This window comes from Tachypleus tridentatus, chromosome 13 (assembly GCF_004210375.1).
Source record: "Tachypleus tridentatus isolate NWPU-2018 chromosome 13, ASM421037v1, whole genome shotgun sequence".
NCBI classification, from domain to species: domain Eukaryota; kingdom Metazoa; phylum Arthropoda; class Merostomata; order Xiphosura; family Limulidae; genus Tachypleus; species Tachypleus tridentatus.
The window spans coordinates 16,027,236-16,049,856 of record NC_134837.1 but is presented as its reverse complement, the minus strand read 5'-3'; the positions used below and the strand labels follow the sequence as shown (position 1 = coordinate 16,049,856).

At 31.5% G+C, this 22,621-nt stretch overlaps 2 protein-coding genes across 2 annotated transcripts in view; one reads left to right on the top strand and one right to left on the bottom strand.

The window, feature by feature from the left end:
- Positions 1–19,493, top strand: part of LOC143239760 (uncharacterized) — a 44,136-nt gene extending 24,643 nt beyond the window's left edge. The window contains exons 13-21 of the mRNA XM_076481226.1: positions 710–878; positions 1,684–1,798; positions 4,434–4,574; positions 6,464–6,550; positions 6,765–7,101; positions 13,169–13,205; positions 17,945–18,003; positions 18,128–18,205; positions 19,178–19,493. Coding sequence (XP_076337341.1) covers positions 710–878; positions 1,684–1,798; positions 4,434–4,574; positions 6,464–6,550; positions 6,765–7,101; positions 13,169–13,205; positions 17,945–18,003; positions 18,128–18,205; positions 19,178–19,493 — 1,339 coding nt within the window. The remainder of the gene's footprint in view (positions 1–709; positions 879–1,683; positions 1,799–4,433; positions 4,575–6,463; positions 6,551–6,764; positions 7,102–13,168; positions 13,206–17,944; positions 18,004–18,127; positions 18,206–19,177) is intronic.
- The window catches only part of LOC143239467 (uncharacterized), a 386,069-nt gene that overhangs the window by 80,816 nt on the left and 282,632 nt on the right, over positions 1–22,621 (bottom strand). The gene's annotated exons all lie outside the window — the stretch shown is intronic.

Below are 22,621 nucleotides of genomic sequence, written 5' to 3'. Positions count from 1 at the left end.
GTTACTACTGAGAGACTGAAGTAAAGTACGTTACTACTGACAAACTGAACTAAAGTACGTTACTACTGATAAACTGAAGTAAAGTACGTTACTACTGATAAACTGAAGTAAAGTACATTACTACTGAGAGACTGAACTAAAGTACGTTACTACTGAGAGACTGAACTAAAGTACGTTACTACTGAGAGACTGAACTAAAGTACGTTACTACTGAGAGACTGAAGTAAAGTACGTTACTACTGAGAGACTGAACTAAAGTACGTTACTACTGATAAACTGAAGTAAAGTACGTTACTACTGATAAACTGAAGTAAAGTACGTTACTACTGAGAGACTGAACTAAAGTACGTTACTACTGATAAACTGAAGTAAAGTACGTTACTACTGAGAGACTGAACTAAAGTACGTTACTACCGAGAGACTGAACTAAAGTACGTTACTACTGAGAGACTGAACTAAAGTACGTTACTACCGAGAGACTGAACTAAAGTACGTTACTACCGAGAGACTGAACTAAAGTACGTTACTACCGAGAGACTGAACTAAAGTACGTTACTACCGAGAGACTGAACTAAAGTACGTTACTACCGAGAGACTGAACTAAAGTACGTTACTACCGAGAGACTGAACTAAAGTACGTTACTACCGAGAGACTGAACTAACGTACGTTACTGCCGAGAGACTGAACTAAAGTACGTTACTACTGCAGGGAAGATCTTGAAAAGGCAGATGACAAAACATCAGCTTTGGTTGCCGCCCTAGCTACTGTTCTTAAGCAGTTTGGAGTGAAGAGTCAGCAGGCTGTTAATTTGATTGAGCGGTGCCCAATTTTTGTGGCAAAAGAGAAAAAGCTGCGTTTCTTACAAAGAAACAAAAAGGTAAATGTTTATATATTTGATTTGGAATTTAAATAAGTCTAAAAACACATCCACAAAAAAGTTCTAAACAACCACAACAACTTAAACTCCTCTCTACTTATCACTTCTTGTCTCAAGGTGAATTTCGAATTACCTCTGGTTCTTTTATTAAAAAGATATTAACCTGTTTACAAACCCATTTCAGTCTGTACCTGCTGATGATTTAAGTGCAAAAACAGTAATAACAGAACTGAGGAAAAGCAGAGACAAATACTTCATTTATTAAAGACCATAGTTAGACATTAGAAATTAATTAATTTTATTACTACTTTTGCTATTCCAATGATTAGGTGAGCAAAAGTAGTAATGAAATTAATTAATGTCTAATAAATAATCAACTAATCAAAATTAGGGTTTCTGTATATTACGGTTTCCTATTACTTCAAATATTTTTATATCAAAATAGTAATATTATGGTTTTTCATTATTTTGTATTAATTGAAATTTGTTGAGATTTTTTCCATATCCTGATATATTGTCTTTTCTTTCCTGTACTTGTTTGTTTTTAATTTAAGCATGGGCATATATTAATAAAACATCAAAAAATATTTTAGAATCCCTTATTTTAGTTGTAAAATGAAGCCCCTTTGTTTCTTTAATATAGCTTTAATTGTGTGTATTTGTTGAGTGGTTACCTTAAATGTTTTTTTTTTCCTTTCAGTTTTTAGTTCTAACATTTTTTTTTTGTAAAATGATTGACTAAATGTTTGTACAGTATCTTTAGTTATAAAGCTTATGTTTGATATAATTATTATTATTATTCAAGGCCATATCTGTTCTACATCATAATTTTCTGCCACAACACTATTACTGTATGACAAGCTGCAGTCACTGCCAGGCAGTGATATGGGGAGTTGGAAATCAAGGATATCAGTGTCAAAGTAAGTAGTTTATGGTTATTGATAGTTTTATTGTATTTGTCATAATTAGTAGTACTGTAAACCTATAAATATCTTAACTCTGTTGTGACCAGTGAGCACCTTTCAGAGGTTGGATGCACACTTACAAATCAAATTTCAAAAGTTAAGTAAAAATTATAATTATAATTAATTCTGTTTCAATAAATTTTGACTTAAAAATATCTTAGAGTTAATATATTATCATATTGTAATGTTCATTGCAAGTACTTTGCAAACAGAAATGAAAACTAAACTCAAACTTTTGTTTTTGTGTAGCTCTGAGGAATGTTTCTTGAGAAGAACTTTTTTTAGTACTATTTTGACACTTCTCAGAACATAGATTTATGTTTGCTAATGAACTACCATTCCTTGAGAATATACTATAGTTAACAAGGTTTAGTTTCCCACCTGATTTTCCTTCATTTTTGTTGGATTTATTTCGTCAGCCTTTGTTTTCTTGTATGATATCATAGATTGTGACCTGAACAGTTACTAATAAAGTTCATCTACAGAAATGGTTGATAGACAGATTATGAACTACTAATGTGTGTGTAAAATGAATAATGTGATGTGTGGTTTTTATAGGAAATTGAGTAGATGTAGTAACTGCAATAATGTATAAAGAAATATAATGAGAAGATTGAAAGGCTTAGGGACAGACCACAGATCTGGAAAATATTGTTATAGATTGAAAGGCTTAGGGACAGACCATAGATCTGGGAAATGTTGTTATAGATTGAAAGGCTTAGGGAGATACCACAGATCTGGGAAATGTCGTTATAGATTAAAAGGCTTAGGGACACACCACAGATCTGGGAAATGTCGTTATAGATTAAAAGGCTTAGGGACACACCACAGATCTGAAAATGTTGTTATAGATTAAAAGGCTTAGGGGGACACCACAGATCTGGGAAATGTTGTTATAGATCTTTAGACTTATTTTCATTTCTGAAATTGTTTTTATGTTAAATTATATCTGTTTGAAAGCTGTGGAAATAATCTACACAAAATGAAGTTTAGGTTAGTTAGATTTAATAGGTATGGTAGAAATTGTAAAATGTAAATGAATCAAATCATTGTTTGGTTTATTGTATTCAAGCATTGCTCGTAAATAAAATAACTTATTATTAATGTTATTGAAAGTAAACTATACTTAGTGAATGTAATAATCTCAACCAACCATACTATTAGCAAAAATATTAGTTTACCTGAAAGGTAATTTTGTTTGTCACCATTGTTAAAAGTTGTGTCTTATGTCTCCAGTAAAACATCTTTGGTATTTCTCAGGATTTATAGCTTGAAAGTGGCTGCTGCAGTAATCAAAATAAAGTATAAAAATGTTTATGTTGAATTGATATCAGTCAAATTGAAACTGACTAGATATTTATCTATATAAAATGGAACAGCCAAATTGAAACTGACTAGATATATATCTATATAAAATGGAACAGCCAAATTGAAACTGACTAGATATATACCTATATAAAATGGAACAGTCAAATTGAAACTGACTAGATTTTTATCTATATAAAATGGAACAGTCAAATTGAAACTGACTAGATATTTATCTATATAAAATGGAACAGCCAAATTGAAACTGACTAGATATTTATCTATATAAAATGGAACAGCCAAATTGAAACTGACTAGATATTTATCTATAAAAATGGAACTTTTTGATCAACAGTAAAATCAGTTGTAATCAAAATATGAAAGATAGGATTTTCAAAATTGTTTTCAAAACAGTCTCACAATAAAATTCTGAAAATTTCATAGCCTAAACAATGTTATAAATGGTTATTCAAACTATATATATTTTTTAAAACTGAAATTAAGAAAATGAAAGTATAAAGGACCATCAGTGGTGAGTATCTGGTCCAGTTAAAGCATAGGTTGCAAAAGAATGTTAAAGGTGTACAGTAGGAGTTTTCTGTTCTAGTAATTTCTGATAAATGTCTAACTGATAAAAGGGTATCAAAGGGATATAGTAAAAGTTGTCTGTAACAGAAGTTCCTTTCTTATAGTCTTTGTTAGGTGAAATGGAAAAACTTGGGTTTTAAATAATTCCTTTGAATCTTCATTTTATGTTTTGTCTTTTATGTTCATTTATTCACCTTCTTGTGTTCACATGACAGAACTAGGTTTACATAATAGTTGTCCTCAAGTTTGGTGTTTACTTCATTGTAATGTTTGTAAAAAACCAGCACTGTTTTCAAAAGTAATTGCAACTGAGTCTTCTGAATTTTTATCTTAGTTTGACTTAATTAAAAGGCATGGTATATTTTGTGTCATCTTTAACATTATTTGTATATGTATTCATAACCAGATTTTTATGAAATTTCAATACTTGTTGTCACAAAAGGGCATAAAATTTTGTATTTCTTGGAATCTCATTCATATCTGTAATTATAGAGAAATTTAAATTTTCTCACTTGATTCTATTGAAAGGAAATATTTTGTGTCACCTTCAAAGTTATTTTGTAATCTATGAATTGTGGTTATGGCTGATTTTGTAAACTAGTTACAGAGTTTATGTAAAAGTCTGAATGTCATGGTTAATTACCTCTTGCATGTTTAAACATTGTTTATATGAAATTTAATTATCTGTTTTTTTCAGATTGTGAAATGAACATTCACAAATCATGTGTGAAACTAGTGGAAGAAAAATGTGTGGGTACCTTTCGGAACAAGAAAGACAAGAGCAGAAACAGAATGTCTGGTATAATGGAAAACATTATAGGGAAAAATCGAAAACAGGGTTAGTTAATACATTAAGGAAGTAACCATGCATGTTTCTGTCAGAACATTATTATATATTTTTCCACAGTACATATTCTGAAGTATATTTAAGAATTTGGTCACCATGAGTCTGGTAGTAATTTGTTTATTATTGCACAAAATGGTTTATTTAAGCTGATCTTGATAGATTTTGAAGTAATTAATAATTATTGTTTGAGCCAGATGTACCAATTATATAAGAAAAATTAATCTCTATAACATTAATACTTTGAGTTTTTAAAATATTATTATTAATATTTTCTGTAAAACACAACTACTAACCTTAATTTTTTATGTACTTTCTATACCAAATATATAAAATCAGGTACTTTGTTGGAGAAATAAAGTACTATTCCACAAATTTGTTGATGATTTTGTTCTTGTGTATACTGTATAATTAATAAGGAAAAAGGTGGAATACTTTTAGTTATTAACTTCTACATGTTAAATTTTAACACGTTTCCATCACATTATCGCATCCCTCACACACTACCTTCATAAAGCTGTTGTCTTCTTATGGTTTTGCTGTTTATCACACAGAATAAGAATACCTGTTTATGCCTCGAGTTTATTTACACATGTGAAAAGTTTGATTTCAAACTAAATTCAACTGTAACTATTGGATGAGACTAGAGACTTCAGAAAGTAATTGGTTTATTTCTGTAAAAGCATGTTATGTTGGCATTTATGTAAGATCTGCTGAAATTTTTATTAAGCATTTACACTGGTTCCTAACTTATGCATGTAGATTTTAATGATGTCTCTCATGAATGCTTTGTTTACCATTTTATATGTAAATTTAACATGAGACTTGCCAAAGTACTCATTAGCATATTAAACCTATCATTGTGTAAGTTTTAAACTTGAAAAGTGGCAAAAAATCTGTCTTTTACATGTAAAATGAATGTAGTATTTGTTTACATTAGAATATTATTCTTATTATGTTGCAGTTTAATTATTAAAAAAATAAAAATTAATATGTAGGTAAACCAGTGAATTTTATATGTAAATATGTATGTAACATTTTCTATATGGTAATAATAGATGTGGAAATAAGACTTGCTTGTATAATTCTGTTAGAATTTTATAAATGGAAATAAGTAGTATGTTATTATTATAAAATGTAATGAGTGACACAATTTTTAAATCAAAATGTTTAACGTTTAATGAAACTGGAGCTTACCTGATAACTAAACAAATAGATTGTAACTGTGCTTTTAATACACGTACAAGTTGACAAAATGCTTGCTTCCACAATTGGCTTCTGCTGGAAAACTTTAATAACAGAAGATATTTATTAAATATTTCTTTGTTTATTGAACATAATTTATTAATAAAAAAAGTTAAAAACAAAATCTGTTAGTTTGTTTTTTTGTTGTTTTTTTTCTAAGTTTGACTATGTGACAAATTGTAGGAGTTGCTAAGTGATACAACACTACTCTCCATTGTTCAGCCACCAGTCAAGAAAGAGTTGTTCTTCCTAAGTTTGATTATGTGATTTTTTGTTTATTCGACACTGAAGTGCAATATATGAGAAGAGATAAATGGTGTTCTGCTTTTATCTGTTTTGGCTGGGAGTTTTTTACAGTTATGAATGTTTTAGAGAACATGTAGAAAGCTGTACTGATTTTCTGAGAAAACGCAGATTCTGTAGATTATTCAAGAGCCATTTGTGTGTGCGTGCGTGCATGATAAAGTAACACTTTTCTGTTGAAAGTGTTATAATTCCTTTGATATAATTGCCTGAATTTTGATAGGTGAGAACTTATTTATAGCACTTTTTTACAAGGAACTGCTTCTCTCTTCCTTTAGTTCTTTTCAGTTATTTTTGTGTTTTATTAATTTTGATTTTGTTTGTTTTTCAATTAGTTGAACAATCTAAGGAATGTAATCTTCAAACTGATTCGGGACTTTCATACCTTCATGGTGCCAGCAGTGAAAGTCAGATTAATGAAGGTAAGTTTAGAATACTTTGTATGTACAATGTTTTGCATAATTATTATTTAATTTTTTTTGCACATAATTTATAAGAATTGTGCATAACCTAAATTATTTTTATAGAGGTTCAGAAATCAATGCAAAAATTTCTTACAAATAATTTTATAGGAAATTGGTAATGTGTATTGGCAGATATAAACCTTTTCTGTAATTTTGAAATTTATTACTTTAGGAATAAATACTACACTACTGTCACAATCTGACCAGAGTCTAAGCCAGTCTGAAGAAGTTAGTGATGATTCAAAGATATACGCTAACAAGGATTCAGATATCCAAGGAGTTAGTGATGATTCAAAGATATACACTAGCAAGGATTCAGATATCCAAGGAGTTAGTGATGATTCAAAGATATACACTAGCAAGGATTCAGATATCCAAAAAGTTAGTGATGATTCAAAGATGTATACTATCAAGGATTCAAACATTCAAGAAGGAATTAGTGATGATTCAAAGTCGTCTAACACAAACAGTGGTTCAAGCATCCAAGATCTCGCAGAAAACTCTGAGCTGTGAGTAGTCAGTTAATACATACTAATAATCATAGTGCATCAGTAATCCCAGTTCAGGCATGATGATTTCATTGTATTTAATTAAGATTTAAGTACTTTCTTTCCGTATTGTGTCTTTACTTTTTCAGAGTTAGTGACTTGTTTTATTTACAGAGATTTAAGGACAAATTATGAAGCTGTGTTTTTTTTGTGCAGTTGAACTTGAGGCTGATATAGCTAACAAAAAAGCATTATATTCAAATTAAACTTCCCATCTGTCAGATTCTGACATACAAGCTACATAAACTCTATTAACCCTTTTGCAATGGGCTTGTTATAATATACAGGAGTTCATCTACACATTTGCACATGTTAAGTAATTTCACTGTAACTTTTGATAGCTGTGTATGTTCACAAAATTTGGCAGACATTTAGTAAAAATTACAAGTATTTTATGTTGAAAAAAATAAGTTTTTTAATGAAATATTTGTACCGAAGATTTGTTTACAAAAATAGTGTTTCGTGCTAAGTGATTTCATGTTGTGATTAAAAATACTATTCTTCGTCCCAAAAATCTCCAAGTATTATTTGTGTAATGTCTTGAAACTTCCCTAGTACATTTCAGATGTTTCTTTTTAGTAAGCCTTTATATTCTCTGTACTCTAACTTTATGGGGTCTATCACTTGACCAATCTCATAATCATCTTAGAAAAAACATGGGTAATGTAAAGTATGCTTTCTTCAAGTTAGAATGTCTGCATATTATAACACAAAAGTTCAAATGGTCAGTCTAAGTTGATTAAGTTTTATAACACACAACACACACACACACACACACACACACACACACACACACACACACACATATATATTTATTATTTTTCATTATATTGGCCTTTCAGTCATGCCTAGCTAACATTACAGGACACTCATTTTACATATCCATTAATATAAAACTGACATTTAGTCTTCCCTGTTTTGGCTGTTTCAGTTGACTAGTATTTTGTAATATACAATCACATTTATTATATATATGTTATTACTATTTAGAAATAAATTATTAAACTTATTTCTCTTAACATATAGAACAATAAATCAAGAAATAAAGCAACTAATTATCTCTTTTTCTTAATGGCTTTTGTACTCAGTTGCTGCTGGATGTTGGATGCTAAGCCTTTTCAAATTTTGCACATGTAGGATATCAAACAAAAACATTTTTTTAGGTTTTATGTATATACACAGTTGAATAACTAAAAAATAAATAAATACACTGATACCATAGAATTCCACTACAATTTATTGAGCTTGGTAGCTAACATATGTTTAGATTTAAAAAATATGAAACTTTGAGTAGACTAAAGACAACCCTTACATCATTGAAATCTTAGATCAAAAGAATATTGCAGCCTTTTCAAATATTAAAATGGCAGGAAGACCACTCTGGGGGGGCATTCTAAGCTGTTGATTGGTTATTCACATGTCATACATTGAAGTAAGTTTATATAAGACCATTTCTAATGGAAAGAGGTGAATGGGTCTACTGCATTTGATTCAGTACATAAGCCATATCTGAGCATAATAAAAAGATATAAGGTTCTTATTTGATATTCTAGCTTCATAACACTATGTAACAAAAGTTTTACTTTTTCTTGTTCCTGGGCAGTAAGTGTTATTTCCCAATTGCTCATGCCTAAAGCAAATGATAAAGACCCATTTTTCTCTTCAAACTTTGCTTTTGTGACCTTGGTAATGAAATTTTCAAATTTACCCATTTTCCAGAACATTACAGGTAGATTCAGTGCTGAGTAGCTGATAGAAAATTTTCTCAAACTTACAAGAATTTTTCAAGAATGTTGTAAAAGTTAAGAGAGTTATCAAGAACCAGCTCTTCCCTTGGCTCATTCAGTGCACCTCAAAGAGGAATACAACAGCATCAAGATCTTGCTAGAAGCCTTGAAGTATGATGAGTATGGCTGGAAGGTTATTGGAGACTTCAAAATGGTGATGTTCCTGATGGGTCTCCAAGGAGGCTTTACCAAGTTTCCCTGTTATCTCTGCTTTTTGGACAGCAGGGGCACTGCAGAGCACTACAACAGGAGGCATTGGCCACAATGGACTGAATTCTCTGTGGGAAGGCACAATGTCAAGTGTGAGCTTCTAGTGGACCTCCATAAGGTGTTGTTCCCACCATTTCACATAAAATTGGGTCTTATGAAACAATTTATCACAGCTCTTGATAAGGAGTCTGCAGCTGTCAAGTACCTTCGAGACTTCCCTAAGCTGTTTGAAACAAAGGTCAAAGCTGGTGTCTTCATTGAACCACAAGTAAAGATGATCCTGGAGTGCACAGAATTCCCCAAGAAGCTCAGTAGGAGGAAAAAAAAGCTTGGGGCAGCTTTATTGCAGTGGTTTGGGACTTCTTGGGCAATCACAAGGCCAAAAATTATGTGGAACTGGTTGAGGCTCTGGTGAAGAACTACACCAAAATGGGCTGCAGGATGACCCTGAAAGTCCATATCTTTGATGCTCATCTTGGCAAATTCAAGAATAACATGGGAGCATACTCAGAGGAGCAAGGTTAGCGCTTCCACCAAGATATACTAGACTTTGAACACTGCTGCCAAGGGGCATATAACAAAAATATGATGGGAGACCATATTTGGGGGGTGATACGTGAAAGTGATTTACATTACAGTCTCAAATCTCGAAAAACTACTCACTTCTAAACATTTTTGTTCATTTTTGTATAACTTTATTATAAATACATGTGAATCGTGATTCATATGTTGTTTGGTTCAGACCTTATCTAAATGAAAATGTGCAAATTTGCCCGTTTTTACATAGAAAATAGGTTAATTTCTAAATTTCATTATCCAGGTCACAAAAGCAAAACTTGAAGGGAATAATGGCCATTTTCTGTACTTTTACAACATTAGCAATTAAGAAATAACACATACTTTCCAGGAACAAGATTTGTTTTACATAGTGTAAAATTAGTTCTTTGAGTTCCTAATTTGTATAAAACTATAGACTTAGTATTTTGACATAACAAGTACTTAATTGTAAACAGTGCTAGAGTCAACATGTGACTCACTGAAATCTGTATTTAAATGTGTTCTTTTAATATTTACTTTAAATTAAGAAATGAACTTGTATGTAATATTAAAATATGAATTATAGTTTACAATTTGATCAGTAGAAGTTCAATAACATTCTGAATGCAAGTCAATGAACTTGATGACACGGCTTTTGACATATTTTTAGACCATTGATGCTATTACTTTGTTACACCACCTTGCAATGCTACAAGTTGGTTATTTGGGCTCTAGGCCTATCAGTTGTGGTGGTCATTAAGGCCATCATCATGTTAAAACTCCTAATTATTACTGAGGATATGTGCAGCTAGAAGAATGAAGTGCACAGTACTTAACTGATTGTTGTGCAGCCATGTAGCTTAATGGAAGCTGTGGTGATGAGCAAATATGACACCCTGCTGTTTCAATTCTCATTCCTTATTTGTTGAAACTTTAATTGAAAATATCGTGCTTGAGTTTTATGAGAAACTAAAATAACTTGGAAGCTTTTTTTTTTGTTAAAGTTTTCCGTTATTCCCTAGATCCGAGGTGCTTTGATTTCAACGTACAACTAGATAAATGAAAATAGAAAATAGAATTTCACCTCCATAATTTCATACTTTATACATACCTATCATCTCGGTCATGATTTAATAGTTTCAAATCAGATGAACACAGCTTTGTTTCAATGTTATTAAAGTTTTGTATTCACCAGTGCATATTTCAAATTATTTTGTGGTGTATTGGTTTAGGAGCAAGATAAATCAGTTTTAAAAGCAATATGAAATGTTACTCCAGATTAAGCCTGAAGGAATGTTTTGTGTAAGTTTTATAAATAGTATGAGGTTCAACAGATCTACTGATAAGAAAATTACTGGCAAAATTAGACATGCCAACAGGGAAAAACTGGAATTTGTATGTTTACACAGTTTTTTATTTTTAGTTGGTCTTGTGTGAAAGCTTATTTGCAGCATGTGTTTTACTTTATTAACACTGTGAAGAACCAACAGGGAAAAACTGGAATTTGTATGTTTACACAGTTTTTTATTTTAGTTGGTCTTGTGTGAAAGCTTATTTGCAGCATGTGTTTTACTTTATTAACACTGTGAAGAACCAACAGGGAAAAACTGGAATTTGTATGTTTACACAGTTTTTATTTTTAGTTGGTCTTGTGTGAAAGCTTATTTGCAGCATGTGTTTTACTTTATTAACACTGTGAAGAACCAACAGGGAAAAACTGGAATTTGTATGTTTACACAGTTTTTTATTTTTAGTTGGTCTTGTGTGAAAGCTTATTTGCAGCATGTGTTTTACTTTATTAACACTGTGAAGAACCAACAGGGAAAAACTGAATTTGTATGTTTACACAGTTTTTATTTTTAGTTGGTCTTGTGTGAAAGCTTATTTGCAGCATGTGTTTTACTTTATTAACACTGTGAAGAACCAACAGGGAAAAACTGGAATTTGTATGTTTACACAGTTTTTTATTTTAGTTGGTCTTGTGTGAAAGCTTATTTGCAGCATGTGTTTTACTTTATTAACACTGTGAAGAACCAACAGGGAAAAACTGGAATTTGTATGTTTACACAGTTTTTTATTTTAGTTGGTCTTGTGTGAAAGCTTATTTGCAGCATGTGTTTTACTTTATTAACACTGTGAAGAACCAACAGGAAAAACTGAATTTGTATGTTTACACAGTTTTTTATTTTAGTTGGTCTTGTGTGAAAGCTTATTTGCAGCATGTGTTTTACTTTATTAACACTGTGAAGAACCAACAGGGAAAAACTGGAATTTGTATGTTTACACAGTTTTTATTTTAGTTGGTCTTGTGTGAAAGCTTATTTGCAGCATGTGTTTTACTTTATTAACACTGTGAAGAATCAACAGGGAAAAACTGGAATTTGTATGTTTACACAGTTTTTTATTTTTAGTTGGTCTTGTGTGAAAGCTTATTTGCAGCATGTGTTTTACTTTATTAACACTGTGAAGAATCAACAGGGAAAAACTGGAATTTGTATGTTTACACAGTTTTTTATTTTTAGTTGGTCTTGTGTGAAAGCTTATTTGCAGCATGTGTTTTACTTTATTAACACTGTGAAGAACCAACAGGGAAAAACTGGAATTTGTATGTTTACACAGTTTTTTATTTTTAGTTGGTCTTGTGTGAAAGCTTATTTGCAGCATGTGTTTTACTTTATTAACACTGTGAAGAACCAACAGGGAAAAACTGGAATTTGTATGTTTACACAGTTTTTTATTTTTAGTTTCTGTGTCTGAAGAAGAATTCTTAGGCATGTGTCTTTCTATGATACTTGACCACATGTGCCAAGTTTAGTCCCACAAGCTTACAAATTGCACATTGGGCACGTTTTTATCCATCCTTAGTAGGGGTGCTATGCCATTACATATGGGCACACTATGTGCCTCCCAAGTCTGCCTGTTAAGTTTGGTCCTGCATGCTCCAAATCTGTGAAATATAGAATTACATCATAATGTTTCTTCAGGTATCTGAGATCTGAGCCACATGTTAATGTTTTACCTCATGTTGTATCATAGTTCCATTTTGGATACTGGGTCTCTACTCAGTATAAGTATTTTTTCCATATGTATTATACATTAGTGTCCCTTCAGGTATGGTAAGCCTAACCACATTTATATTATATGAAATTGTAGTGTGTCTTCAGATACCTAATCCTAGCTACGTAGAGGAGTTTTTACTGTGTATTATATTACATCTTGATGACCATTTAGATACTGTGATTGTGGTCAGGTAGGAGAATTTCTGTTTGTGTATTGTGGTACGTTGCAGAGTTCTCTTGTATTCTGTAATCTTCGTCACATAGGAATATTTTATATGCCAGTGCAATGACTTGATCTGAAAGCATTTATGTTCATTGTTGCTGTTGACACTTTTAGTTCCCACAACACAACTTGTAACAGATTCAGCAGGTTAAAAACAAAAAATAAGAATTGTTCAAAAAAGGAATGTTAAAACCACGTTTTGTTTATTTCAGCATTTTCACTGGTCGTTCCGAAAGCTTTCGTCTGAGGGTGAGTAGTTTTGTGTTGAAGATTTCATAGTATTGAACAATAATTTCGGTAATAAACCAGTTGTGTAAATATTAAAAATTACATATATTTTTGTGTTCATAAGCAGTTTTGAATGACATACATGATGTACTTATTCCTCCATTGCAACGTACAACGTATTTATTTGTCTTTAGACAGGATACCATAGGAGTGGATTGATACTCAGAGATGTGCTTTACCTTGAAAGTGTTGTGTTAGAACAGAACAAATACGTTGAAGTAATTACATGAACCTGTCTCAGATGTTCCTTACCTTGAAAGTGTTGTGTTAGAACAGAACAAATACGTTGAAGTAATTACATGAACCTGTTTCAGATGTTTCTTACTATGAAAGATTGAGAACACAAACATTTTTGCATATTAATTCACGATCAGTTGTATAGTTTTAGAATGAAGACAGGTAGTTTTGTTAACTTACTTTACTCAACGAAGAAACTTTTCGTTTTTCTTCTTATGTCAAGAAACTTCCGTTGTTTTACTTTACGATATTTTGTTTTAACAAGCAAACATTCGACGTAGTTACTGGAACTACCGGCAGGATTGTCTTAAGTCATTAAACGTATGGTTACATCAAGAATCTCGCGGTTGTTATATGTAAACATAAATTACACAGCGGACGTTTACAAACTGGTTTTGAATACCAGTTATTGGGTTCATAGCATTCATGGCTTTTTAATTTCTATTGTTATACATTAACTTCCAGTCGAAGACGTTTTAACTATTCTGATCTCTTAAAAGTGCTTTTTTTGCTCATTTTCATAATGGTGTAAATTGAAAAGCGTAGCGAGTGTTTAAAGTTTCTATCGACGGGTGTTGTTTCCTATTAACATAATATTCATTAACAGTTCTGTGTTTGTTTACTGTGTAAGTAATAAAGATATTAAGTCCAGCCAACAAGTGGACGTGTGTATATATTAATTTCAGGTTACCCACCAGCTAAGCTGATCGATGTTGTCGTGTGACTGCTTCTAGATTTTTTTAAACTTGGTATACTAGCTTCTCCAGCCTATAAGAGATTGTTTTTTTATATACAATTAGATTGGTTGTTTGACGTCAATGTACGTCACTGATAAGAGTGTGATTAAACGACCTCCACTTGGAGCTAAGAATAGACCGTAGTTGTTGCGGAAAGTAGAGCTTGAATGTAATAAGAAAGACTGTACTCAAGCTTTGCATTGGCGATTTTTATGGTGAATAATATCCAACCCCCGTATAGACTGTGTTTATTGTCATGTCGTGTCTAACCAGGCTGTGTCACTAGGCGAGCATACCAACTCAGTGTGAGCGTCTCTCGAGTCGTCCCTGAAATAGAACCTTAAAGTAGGTTTGTTTTTTGTTTTAAAGTAATATCTCCAAGGGTAGCGCCGCACATGTTCTTCGTTTCTGTTGTTAATGAAATAATTTCGGTTCATCGAGGAGGTTTGATTAAGGTGAGTCTGGAGGAAAGTTAGCTCGTATTTGTGTGTAGTTCTATATAAAACGTGTTTCTTATGAATAAGATCATATGAAACCCAGTTCGTTATAAGAGCAGTTATTAGTATGGATTACCATTAATCATGCCCTTAAACTATCCACGTCTTACGATTGAGAAGTTAACCATGCAACTTTACCTGGAAGTTTTCTGATCGCTGGAGAAACAGGATTGTAAATCTGAAGATTTGTGGTTCGCCACTCGTTGCCGTAAAAACACTGCACTGTGGAACTGTAGGTGTGCTGTTAGTGAGGATCTTTGGTAAAGAAGAGTAGCCCAAGGGTTGGTAGTGGGTGCTGTTGACTAGCTGTCTTTCCTTTTACATTACATAATTAAGGATGCATGGTTTGTGTACATTTTCTCGATAATTCCAGAAAATAAACAGACTGGTTAACTTAATCTGGAGTTCTGTTTAATAAAAGCTGTCAAGTTAATAATAACAATACTCCTCTTTTAAACCGCCTACTTTGAAGTGAATCTGAGAACTAGAATAAATACCATGTGATTAGAAATAAACAAAAATGAATTTAATAATATTAAAAGGAGAATTGTAAGAAATATCATACGGTTGTAATCAAATAAAAACATGTAATAACATTAGAATGAGAAGTAGAACAAATACCATGTAATTAAGAACAAACACAAACTTAATAATACCAGCTGTGGTACCCGTATCCTGTAAGTTCATGTTTAATGAAAGGTTATTTCAGGACGCGAAAAGTCGTTTCCTTTATATGTAATTAAATAAACAAACAACCCAAAAACAAAACGCCTATTAAAACACAAAATGTGAAACAGTAAATTTGCACGTATCTCGTCATGAACTCAACAGACCTTCATGCCAAATTGGTGAAGATCCATTAACACGGATGAAGTAGTAGTTAAAAAACAAAACAAAACAAAACAAAAAAAAAACTCATCAAATCCGCAAAATGAAATTTTTTGTGTATTTCACCATGCACCAAATGAATCATCATGTCAGTTTTGATGAAGATCCATCCACACCCTGCGAAATGTTTACATGGACATACAACAACAGTACTATTATATAGATGGCTCCAGTTCATTAAATCAGCAAGTGACTTACATGACGTCATATCTACACTCTAAGAATGGAGAAAATAAAATTATCCGTGACAGGAAACGGAGGCGAAATGGGAAAATCGTGATTTCTGTTGCAAATCTACATGCACACTGGGTAAAAATTTCTCGAAGTTGGGGTTTGTATATCGCGTAATAAAAACGTTTTTCCAGTATCATATAAGCAAGAGTGCCGTTATAGTATGATGATTATGATGAGAAGTAGAATGAATACCATGTAATTATGAACCCAGTAATACTAGATCGTTTGACAACATGACATTCCTGGTCTTCTTTCTTTTCTCTCTTGCTTCTGTGTTAGGGATGAGTGAAATAACATGTAGCGTGGCAGGACCCATAATAATGACGTCATGGTTTCTGAACGACTGCGAGTTCGCTACCATATTGTTACAGGTAGAAGTGACCTGTAATATCAGTGATACGTAATGCAATTTACGTTGGTGCATTACAACTGTACTATAACAATTAGTATTAAAGGGGGTGGAACTTAAGCGCGGAGAGCAGTGAGAAAAACAAACAAATAAACTTGAGAAAGAAAACATTGCTGTTTAAATGTGGATTTTACAAAAGTTGTCCCTCCGTCATTTCAGGGCCAATTCTCATTGAAGAGGCTGTAAGGTTTAAGAAAATGTTGTGGGTGTTCTAGAATTCCTTCAGTTATAGTTGTTAACAAATTACAGTAATGTACATATGTACTCATCACTGACATGGAATCGCTTCTTACTCGTGCCTTAAATGGTTTCTATTTGTGTTAACTACATGTATTAGTGATATTGTAGAATATATATGTTTAGGATACAAATTTTGTAATGTTTAAGATTACGATATTTTTTTTTTTTTAAATAATGTCCAATTATCCGAAATTTCGATTACATGGACAAACTCTGGCCTCATTTATGTACCAATAATCGACACTCAACTGCACCAATATTTCACATTTATCGTGTGCTTACTGCATAACTACAGCACAATTCATTGTGGGGCCATATATTGTATCTTGACTTCAGAAAAATCCAAAAGCTTTTACCCCTGGACCTCCGTAATACCCCTCCTCTCATCTAAATTTAACATGGTGTTCAGGAAACTCCTAAATTTAACATGGTGTTCAGGAAACTGCTAGTATGATTTACGCCAGAGTGTACAAATAACGGGTCAGTTCGATGACGTTATTCATTTCTTTCTTTTCTTTTAATAAATCAGATTTTATTTTTAACCAAGACATATAAACTGCTTTTTTGCCGATAGTTTGTTCTGATCAGCTTCGATAGAAACATAGTTTAAACACCGTCGTGAGCGATGACCTAATTTAAATTCCGTAACCAGGTTAATCACGGGTGAGACAGCAGTGTTTTACAGGACTTTACCTCTGTTTATTTTACCTGTAAAACTTGTCTTGTCACATGCTTTTTTTTTTCTTATTAAAGCACCTAAGTGATACCGGTTTTACGTTTTTAATAAAGTGTTTTGAAAACCAAGATAAGCATAAGGGTTCATCTTTTGTTTTGGCCCGTGACGGTTGTTGTAGGGTTTATTCCTTGTTCTTCAGTGTATGACAGTTGTTATTGTATCTCGATGTTTGTCACTTACTGTTACATCTTGGCCCGTGACGGTTGTTGTAGGGTTTGTTCTTTAGTATATGACAGTTATTATTATAGCTTATATCTTTATCTATGTCACTTACTGTTGAATCTTTTGTCTTGGCCCTTGACGATTGTTGTTTTGATTTTGTCTGTTATATTTTGTTTTTATGGCACCTCGTCGCTCTTTTCTGACGGCTGTTGTTGCAGATTGTTTATACATCTGTGAATGGTGCATTTGCAGCTTACATCTTGATTTGTGTCTTGATCTGTTTAATGTCAAACGACAGAGTTTTGTGTATCTTGAATATCTAATTGTGTCTAAGTCGGTTGATGAACAACTACTGTTTTTGATGTACTTGCATATCTTTTAGTGGACAGTAAATATGGGATGTATATAAAACAGAAGGTTTTATAATATTAAATTAAATGATTATTAGATACTATTTTTAAGTTCATATAGTTTAAATACCGAAATTCTTGTCTTAATTGTTTACCCACCACGTATAGGGTTTACAAGGGAATAGCTAACTGTTTCACTTTTATTTGCAGAGAGAATATAAGACACCTTTAAGGAAAGGAAGCGACTCAAATATTCCAAGATCACAAAGGTATGACAACGTTTGTGTTCATGTATAAAATATATAAATAATAAAATATTTTAATTTATTCAATAATTTGTTTCATTATCAGTATCTCAAAGTTTTTATCTGATAATATATTTGATATTTCCAGTGATGTAGAAGTTGATGACAAAACCATCTCTAGTTTGCACAAGGCGGGCGGTTCCCCAGTTTCTAGCTTATCTACAAGGTAAACTCAGATATTTTTCTAAGATAGAAATCATTAAATTATCACTTATTTCTACAAAATAAGTGCAGTAAACTTGAGTGTTTATTATGTCTAGAAGATACGAGTATGTAATATTCATCAATAATATTTTCACTTTTAGTAAGGAAATGCTTTAATTACATTTGTCGTGGGTAGATGGCAGCACTTAATAGGAATTATTACCTAGTTTTTCATAGAAAGATATTGTATTAAATGACATTTTAATTAATGTCGCCATATTTAAACCGTCTGAATTATAACACTTTTTAAACATAAACTCTTCTGTATATTTTTTGTATATTTTGTATAATGTTGTATATTTGGGTAAATGGCAGCACTTAATAGGAATTATTACCTAGTTTTTCATAGAAAGATATAGTATTAAATGACATTTTAATTAATGTCGCCATATTTAAACCGTCTGAATTATAACACTTTTTAAACATAAACTCTTCTGTTTATTTAACAAGTGGTTCAAATTTAAACATCTGTAAAAGTTGCCAAACTATTCACTTTATCACCAAGATGAAACCCTAATTAGTCTAGTTCACTGAGCGTGATTGTCTTTAAGATAAGTTTGACTGTATTTGATTAGTGAGAAAATTAATTAACGTCCAGTTTTAAAATCAGTTACCACTGAGTTACATCCATATGTGTGCGAATCCCTGTAACACCAAACATGCTTGCCCTTTCAGCTGTGGGGCGTTATTATGTGACGATCAATCCCACTATTCGTTGGTAAAAGAGTAGCCCAAGAGTTGGTGGTGGGTGGTGATGACTACCTACCTAACTTCTAGTCTTACATTGCTAAATTAGGGACAACTAGTGCAGATAGCCCTCGAGTAGCTTTGCACGAAATGCAAATAAAAAAAACAACTTCCGAGTTAAGCTATTTTTGTTTAATATGATAATTTGTCCATTTTGTTATTAATACTGAATATTTTTTCTTCAAAGGAGCCTTGACAGTTCCAACAACTCTCTAGAGGTGATGCAGAGTACTACAGAAAGTACTCCTGTACATTTTGGATCATCTACTGGAAGACTACAGTCCACCTTCTCATCTTCTTCATCTTCATTGTCACATCTCCTTCAACTTGATGATTCAGACCTTGAAGCTGAAAATGAGCCACCAAAATGGCAAGAAAATGTAAATAATAATGTGATACGTAATTTAAAACCCAAAGAAAAGAAGCGACAAGATGTGATAAACGGTAAGTATCAGTTTCATCTTAGTTGTAATATTGCAGGTCAACCTCTTAATATTTTTTGATTCCGTATTTTTATTTTAGATTGAACGTTCTGTAACAAACTATGTGTAAAAATTGTTGAATGTCTCTTGCGATAAGCGATAATGGTGTCCTTTAGATCGTCTCTTACGACATCAGCTATGGTGACATCATTTCTGGATGTTGTGATTAAAGCTTATGTGGACTCTATGTCATCTGTGTTAGCATGTTTATGTAAGATATATGTTGTAGATTACTTGGAAGTCTGTGACTTTGTATGTTACAGGATCCTTAATATCAACATAGTTACTAATCTCACTAGTTATTTCTGGGGCTTCCAAAACATTAATGTTGAAGTTACATAATTTCCTCAGTTCATTTTTAAGACCTTGTGATAAGTATCAATACTCTTTAAAGACAGTAGATATATTTTACTCTGAATTGTTAGCCTAGCTTTATCTGAGTGTATAATTAATATAGAGAAGAGACTGTTAATTGTGGCTGGAAGAATTTTAGCTGTAAAGTCTCAGTTTAGCCAAGTTTTGTTGTCAGTTATTTATTAGTTAGGTAATTAATTTGAATAATCAGTGTAATTGGCTAACTTTGTGCATCTATTACATCAACTAATATTGCCTAGAATAATCATTTAGTTGAAATTATGATTAAATCAGTTGTCATGAAAAGAATGAACTGATTATTTTCAGTTAATGTAACTCTCTAATTTACCAAAATATTGTCGTCATAATTTCTCAGTAAGTATAACTGTCTAATTAACCAAAATATTGTCATGACGATTTCTCAGTTAGTATAACTCTCTAATTAACCAAAATATAGTCATGATGATTTCTCAGTTAGTGTAACTGTCTAATTAACTAAAATATTGTCACAATGATTTCTCAGTTAGTGTAACTGTCTAATTAACCAAAATATTGTCATGATGATTTCTCAGTCAGTATAACTCTCTAATTAACCAAAATATTGTCATGATGATTTGTCAGTTCGTATAACTCTCTAATTAACCAAAATATTGTCATGATGATTTGTCAGTTCGTATAACTCTCAAATTAACCAAAATATTGTCATGATGATTTCTCAGTTCATATAACTCTCTAATTAACCAAAATATTGTGATGATGATTTCTCAGTTAGTATAACTGTCTAATTAACCAAAATATTGTCATGATAATTTCTCAGTTAGTATAACTCTCCATTTAACCAAAATATTGTCATGATAATTTCTCAGTTAGTATAACTCTCCATTTAACCAAAATATTGTCATGATGATTTGTCAGTTCGTATAACTCTCTAATTAACCAAAATATTGTCATGATGATTTGTCAGTTCGTATAACTCTCAAATTAACCAAAATATTGTCATGATGATTTCTCAGTTCATATAACTCTCTAATTAACCAAAATATTGTGATGATGATTTCTCAGTTAGTGTAACTGTCTAATTAACCAAAATATTGTCATGATGATTTCTCAGTTAGTATAACTCTCTAATTAACCAAAATATTGTCGTCATGATTTCTCAGTTAGTGTAACTGTCTAATTAACCAAAATATTGTCATGATGATTTCTCAGTTAGTATAACTCTCTAATTAACCAAAATATTGTCGTCATGATTTCTCAGTAAGTATAACTGTCTAATTAACCAAAATATTGTCGTTATGATTTCTCAGTTAGTGTAACTGTCTAATTAACCAAAATATTGTCGTTATGATTTCTCAGTTAGTGTAACTGTCTAATTAACCAAAATATTGTCATGATGATTTCTCACTTAGTATAACTCTAATTAACCAAAATATTGTCATGATGATTTCTCAATAAGTCTGTCTAATTAACCAAAATATTGTCATGATGATTTCTCAGTTAGTATAACTCTAATTAACCAAAATATTGTCATGATGATTTTCAATTAGTGTAACTCTCTAATTTACCAAAATATTGTCATGATGATTTCTCAATTAGTATAACTCTCTAATTAACCAAAATATTGTCATGATAATTTCTTAGTTAGTATAACTCTCCAATTAACCAAAATATTGTCGTCATGATTTCTCAGTAAGTCTGTCTAATTAACCAAAATATTGTCATGATGATTTCTCAGTTAGTATAACTCTAATTAACCAAAATATTGTCATGATGATTTTTCAATTAGTGTAACTCTCTAATTTACCAAAATATTGTCATGATGATTTCTCAATTAGTATAACTCTCCAATTAACCAAAATATTGTGATGATGATTTCACAGTTAGTGTAACTGTCTAATTAACCAAAATATTGTCATGGTGATTTCTCAGTTAGTATAACTCTAATTAACCAGAATATTGTCATGATGAATTCTCAGTTAGTCTAACTGTCTCAATTAACCAAAATATTGTCATGATGATTTCTCAGTTAGTATAACTCTAATTAACCAAAATATTGTCATGATGATTTTTCAATTAGTCTAACTCTCTAATTAACCAAAATATTGTCATGATAATTTCTTAGTTAGTATAACTCTCCAATTAACCAAAATATTGTCATGATGATTTCTCAGTTAGTATAACTCTAATTAACCAAAATATTGTCATGATGATTTTTCAATTAGTCTAACTCTCTAATTAACCAAAATATTGTCATGATAATTTCTTAGTTAGTATAACTCTCCAATTAACCAAAATATTGTCGTCATGATTTCTCAGTAAGTCTGTCTAATTAACCAAAATATTGTCATGATGATTTCTCAGTTAGTATAACTCTAATTAACCAAAATATTGTCATGATGATTTTTCAATTAGTGTAACTCTCTAATTTACCAAAATATTGTCATGATGATTTCTCAATTAGTATAACTCTCCAATTAACCAAAATATTGTGATGATGATTTCTCAGTTAGTGTAACTGTCTAATTAACCAAAATATTGTCATGATGATTTCTCAGTTAGTATAACTCTCTAATTAACCAAAATATTGTCGTCATGATTTCTCAGTAAGTATAACTGTCTAATTAACCAAAATATTGTCATGACGATTTCTCAGTTAGTATAACTGTCTAATTAACCAAAATATTGTCATGACGATTTCTCAGTTAGTATAACTGTCTAATTGACCAAAATATTGTCATGATGATTTCTCAGTTAGTATAACTGTCTAATTAACCAAAATATTGTCATGATGATTT